The following is a 5460-nucleotide window of genomic DNA, read 5'->3' as shown; positions in this document are numbered from 1 at the left end:
ATTGATTAGTGTGCCAGTGAGGGGCGGTTGCAAATAGTATTAAAGTCAAACATTGATCAGTGTGCCAGTGAGGGCGTTGGATCCTCGAGGGGGTGGATTGTGAGATCTCGCGTATAACGGGCTAAAACGGACAATATCTACTAATAGTGGACTTGAACTATTATAAATTTTTTTTTATCACAAATATTTCGTCTTATGTTCGAGTCATTGTTAGAAATTAAATTTAATCTGAAATTTGAGTAAGAAGATCAGAAACCCGTCAAAACTTTCTTCGTATTATTTCGACATATTAATATATTTAATTTTTTTTTCTCCTAATTCTCTAATTACAACAAAAAAAAATTAAAAAAAATTAAAAAAAAAAAAATTGATAAAATATTCACATAATCCAATATTCATGAACCACTTCAATCCTTAGCTCCCACAATTTCATTCATAACAAGTCTTCTAGACCTGTTTATGGTAACACAACACAAATATATATGTTGTTGAAGCTCCTTCAATTGCTCAACAATGGCGTCATCTTCTTCAATAAACTCCTTCAATATCTCACGCATTCCGCCGCTTCTCATCCACATCCCGGCCACCGCTCTCAGATGCTCCACCTCGCCATCGAGCCTCACCGCCATCCGACTCAACGTGTCCAAATCATTCATGGTTATATACGTCGCCCTCGCCGCAATCTCCATTTGTCGTAGAATCCCCTTATGATCTCTCCTCTTCTTTTTCAACGAACCCACGAAGCATACGATCAACCCCGGCATCGCCACGATCCCGACAAGACTATGCAATGCCAAAACTAGTAGCGCGACTAGAACCGCCGTGTTCGATATCACGAAACAACCCGTGGCTACTTTCTTCCCGAAACGTCTTAACCTAATTTAAGAATACAGACTAAATTATACGTTTAATCTATAAAATTCTAAAATTTACTATAACCCATTAGCTTAAACTTACCTCAACTTTCTTCGAGTATTCCGTAAACACGAGAGTTTACGAAGCAATTCGGAATGGATATCGTGTAAGCCCAGAAACAGCTCCCTATAAACCATTCCATTATTATCGGAGCTTTGATTGTCGTCGTCGTCGGCCATTGTGGTGGCCAGCTCGACGGCGGCATGGTTGATGCGAGTTTGGTGGACAGTTTGAAGGAGAAATTGGCAAGCTTTGAAAGCTTGAAAACTGGCTTCGAAATATTCAAGTAGAAGAGGGTGGACATGGCGGCCATTGCAGCTCCGAAACATCTCGGTGAGAAGCTTTTGGTCTGGTTCGAGCCGACATGGCGGTGGCGATGGCGGCAGCGACGACGACGACGATGATATCGTGTTATTGTCTTTGTTGGTGGTTGTGAATTCAATGAAGGAGGTGGTTCTAAAGGCTTGTTTGTACTCTTCGTTAATGTTTAACTTGCGAGACAAGGCATTCATAATAGCCTTGTTTTTGTCCGATGATGATCTGTCTGTCACCAAATCATAACCATTTATCCATTAGATTATGATTAAAAAAATAACAATAAATAAATAAATAAATTAAATAATTAGTTTTAATAAAAAATAATTTTAATGCTGACCTGTCTTATTAAAGAGGCTGATCCAATGGGAAGTTTTCATCTTGGGAACCCTAAATGTGGAATTTGGAATTGACGGGGGTTTGTTATTTATATGCAAGGCTAGTCCAGAAGGGAAGGAGAAGGGGACACGTGGCAGTATAGGAGAGGTCCAGAAGGAACGAAGAGGGGACACGTGGCGATTACTGTCCGGCTGCATTCATTGGTTGTTTTTATCACTTTCTCTACACGTTTATCGTCCCTCACACGCACCATCCTCCGCGTCTGATACACTTGCTTCTTTCTCCTTCTAATTATATATATTTATTTATTATTTTTTTCCCTCAAAAAAATCATTTTTGTTGTTTTAATTAAAAAAATATATTATAATCATTTGAGATATTTTGCTCTTTATTTAGAATAGGTTTTAGGGTTTGTGAGATCGACATCGGTTGTAGAGAGACGAAATATTCCTTATAAGGGCATGAAAACTTTTTCCGAGCAGAGACGTTTTAAAATCGTGAGGCTGAGAACGGTACGTAATGAGGAAAAACAGACTGTTATAATAAAAATCTGTTAGAATATTTGACGAAAATGTGATAAAGTAATGACCTGGAGCGACGTGATTGTGATTAGAATGCTTGTTTGAGATAAGTTCTAAAGAATTACGTCTACACAAGTTGACTTGTCCAACATTGTAATGATTTTCTGTTCCAATGGTAGTTTTGAAAGGGTTAAAAGAGGTGAAGGGTAATATTGGAATTTTTGAAAGATAAGGGTAATTGTGGAAGTGTGATAGTGGAGGAAGACGATATCATCGAGGGGAAAAATGAGAGATGGCATGACAGCGATGGAAGCCAAGGAAGACGTGATGATCGGATAAGAGGGCATCATCAATGGAGTAGAGGGAAGAGCGAGAGTTGACTGCAATGGAGGTGAGGGAAGACACGACGACGACGATGAGGGATTATGTTGACGATATAAAAAGATGGCAAAGGACTGTGTTGAATGCCGAGCAAGAGAGAATGATAGAGGATGAGGGAGGGAGCTGCACGTGTACGTGAAGATGTAGAAGGTTGAACTAGACAATTTTATCTCACTTGTCGACTGACAAGTAAATTTTGTAATGAATAGATCGATCAACCGATCGATGAGTTACTTGTTCAATGAACAAATCGATCTCGATCGCTAAATTTTTAAATTTTACGATGAACGCCTTAATTTTTTAACTACACATCATTTTAATTTCAAGGTAACAAAATAATTTTTTATTTTCAAATGGAAAAAACATTCGAAATAAAAAAAATAAATGGTCTTTTATTTTAAATGTACTAAAATAAAATAAATAAATTTAATGTAAATATAATTTTCAAATTTTTATTATTATTATTATTATTTTTTAATTTTTAGCCTTAAACCCTAAAATACATAAAATTGGCGTTCGTCTGTGCAGCGCCAATTGATAGCAACATTCCGATGATGGGGAAGGTGGCGATGGGTGTGTGAGGTTGTCTGAGTGGGCAGAGAGAAGAAAAGTTCACCGTCCCAAGAAAACCACTCGCCGGCGAAGATGACTCTTCACTCCATTGTGATTCAGAAGCTATTAAGCACCAAAGCTCATGTCGGCCGGCAAGCTGCCACTCACCATTTCAAGTTATATACCTATGGATTTCGCAATCGAATGGCCATTATCGACTCCGATAAAACCCTAATCTGTATGCGCAATGCCTTGAACTTCATTGGCTCATTGGTCCGCCAGAAGGGGCGTTTCATGTTCGTCAATACCAATTGGCTTTTCGATGAAATTATTGAAGAAATGACGAAGAAGATTGGATGCTATAGCCCTAGCGCCGCTGCACTGTGGAAGATGAGTGGAATTCTCACTAATAGTGCAAGTCCTAAGAAGTTCAAGTCGAGGCATAAGAGGCTCTGTTTTGGACCAACTCAATCGCCCGATTGTTTGGTGGTTATTGATACGGAGAGGAAATCATCGGTGATTATGGAAGCAGATAGATTGCAGATTCCGATTGTGGCTCTTGTGGACTCGAGCATGCCATTGGAGATCTATAAGAGGATTGCTTATCCTATTCCGGCCAATGATTCAGTTCAATTTATCTATTTGTTCTGTAACTTGATAACGAAGACCTTCCTTTATGAACAGAAGCGCTTGGCTTCTACTAGTGCAGTTGCCGTCAAAGAAGACCTTCCCAAATCTCAACCAAGGTACAATTTTCAGTTATTTTTTAAACTCCTTTGAAGTCTTAGATTAATGAAAATTGAGACTTTCTGCATTATTTTTGCATCATTTGTAAGAGAGAAACTGGATCAAGTAGAGGAGCAGACCAAAAGCATTGATTTTCTGAAGAAAGAAGTGCTTCTTGTTCCATATGAGAGTTTGGCAACAGTGACAGATGGTAATATGTAGTTTTTGCTGCACAATTTTAAAAAATTTTACAGCATGGAAATGATATCACGTCTAATGATTCGATATTACTTATGTTGCAGACATTGCAAAAACTAAAAATCTTTTGGACAAGCTCGTTGTTTTGAAGTTCAATGGAGCTTTGGGCACATCAATGGGTTTTAATGGGCCCAAGTAAGCATCATTCTTAGTGCCTGAACTATATTCAATTAAGTGAACTTATTAAATTTGTATGGTTTTTGTGATTCAAATGTACACAATGTATATATAAGCTTATGTAGTTATTCTGTATTTTTTACATTGATGAACTCACAGTGATTGCGTTGTTCTTATCTTCAAAATTATCTTTCTATTGTACCTTATAATATGGGTGTGTCAATTTTAGTCTGCTTAAACTGCAGGTGGAGTAAGATTCACGAACCACACCTGCTTTTCTTCATTAAATCAACTCTGGGATTTAACATCATCTTTAATCCTGTAATAGGTTGTAAAGAATATTGCAACTTGCACTAAATGAAATCGTATAAGTTAATTATATTATTCTCCATAGATATTTGGCTATAGCATACCAGCTCTTCTTGTACTGTATTTCATGATGTTTTCTTTAGGCATTAAACCTTCTCGATGATAAATCTGGAAGGTGGATGAGCAGGTTTGTTTGATATCTTAACTGGAAAATGTGTCTGGCTTGTGCAATTCCATCATTTTAACGTTGGAAAGTTCAATACTAATACTGGAAAATGGTCTATTATGCAGATCTGCACTCAAAGTTTGTGGTGATTCAACACCCATTGACTTATTTCTTGAGCAAATTGAGGTCAGTTTTTTCTCCAGTGCAACTAAGTGAGCCATTCTCATTGTGTCTACTTAATAACTAGCTGATAGGTGCTACCATTTTAATTTCAGTCCCTAAATGCCAAGTATGGATGCAATGTCCCATTGATGCTCTTGGATTCTTCTGAAACTCACGATGAGACATTGAAGGTGATATGTGATTCTATACCTTATAACTGTCTTCACTTGGATATACCTCAGAGTGTTCTAATTGTTATTTATAATCTGTAGGCCGTGGGAAAACATGAGAAGTCAAACCTTGATGTCCATTCTTTAATTCAGGTATATGAATCTAGAGCTTATTTATCAGCTTCATGTTATATGAACAGAAGTCTTAAACAAATTTGATTGAATTTGCGTTTAAAATATTGTTTGTTTATTCAGGGACAAAAGTTGCCACTGGACTCATCTCAAAAGCCAAGGGAAGATGATGATTTGTAAGTTCTACTCTGTTTTTGTAATTTTACTTTTTCTTTCTAAGAATAAGAAACCGCTTTCTATAGTTCTCAGGAGCATCTCCTTACTGAGAAAACTTTGGAGTATGTTTTTTCTATCGTTCTTATGCTTCTCGGCTTGGGAGTAAACATTATCAGGGAACAAGAAAAAGAGAAACCAACTAGATTGGTGAACCAGGAGTGATTTCTTGGGGGGGGGGAGG

At 37.5% G+C, this 5460-nt stretch overlaps 2 protein-coding genes across 2 annotated transcripts in view; one reads left to right on the top strand and one right to left on the bottom strand.

The window, feature by feature from the left end:
- Positions 1 to 376: 376 nt before the first annotated feature.
- On the bottom strand, positions 377 to 1622 carry LOC111454488 (UPF0496 protein At1g20180). Its single transcript, XM_023095980.1, has 3 exons — positions 1571 to 1622; positions 958 to 1459; positions 377 to 876 (listed from the first exon to the last, which is right to left on the bottom strand). The coding sequence occupies exons 1-3, from the start codon at positions 1608 to 1610 to the stop codon at positions 408 to 410; spliced, it is 1011 nt and encodes a 336-aa protein (XP_022951748.1). The 5' UTR covers positions 1611 to 1622; the 3' UTR covers positions 377 to 407.
- A 1354-nt stretch (positions 1623 to 2976) lies between these two features.
- The window catches only part of LOC111454397 (UTP--glucose-1-phosphate uridylyltransferase-like), a 7709-nt gene continuing 5225 nt past the window's right edge, over positions 2977 to 5460 (top strand). Inside the window, exons 1-7 of the mRNA XM_023095875.1 lie at positions 2977 to 3769; positions 3860 to 3960; positions 4052 to 4142; positions 4725 to 4785; positions 4875 to 4952; positions 5034 to 5084; positions 5187 to 5239. Of these exons, the coding sequence (XP_022951643.1) occupies positions 3117 to 3769; positions 3860 to 3960; positions 4052 to 4142; positions 4725 to 4785; positions 4875 to 4952; positions 5034 to 5084; positions 5187 to 5239 (1088 nt within the window). The 5' untranslated portion in view covers positions 2977 to 3116. The remainder of the gene's footprint in view (positions 3770 to 3859; positions 3961 to 4051; positions 4143 to 4724; positions 4786 to 4874; positions 4953 to 5033; positions 5085 to 5186; positions 5240 to 5460) is intronic.

Source organism: Cucurbita moschata, unplaced genomic scaffold (genome assembly GCF_002738365.1).
Source record: "Cucurbita moschata cultivar Rifu unplaced genomic scaffold, Cmos_1.0 Cmo_Scf00016, whole genome shotgun sequence".
Taxonomy (NCBI): Eukaryota; Viridiplantae; Streptophyta; class Magnoliopsida; order Cucurbitales; family Cucurbitaceae; genus Cucurbita; species Cucurbita moschata.
This window is presented reverse-complemented; position numbering and strand designations above follow the sequence as displayed.

Excerpts from the sequence above, each read along its gene's own strand:
- LOC111454488 (XM_023095980.1), bottom strand. The coding sequence starts at position 1,610 with ATGAAAACTTCCCATTGGATCAGCCTCTTTAATAAGACAG. Across the intron at positions 1,460-1,570 it reads CAGCCTCTTTAATAAGACAG|ACAGATCATCATCGGACAAA; the intron begins GTCAGCATTAAA and ends ATTTGGTGACAG. Across the intron at positions 877-957 it reads AATACTCGAAGAAAGTTGAG|GTTAAGACGTTTCGGGAAGA; the intron begins GTAAGTTTAAGC and ends TTCTTAAATTAG.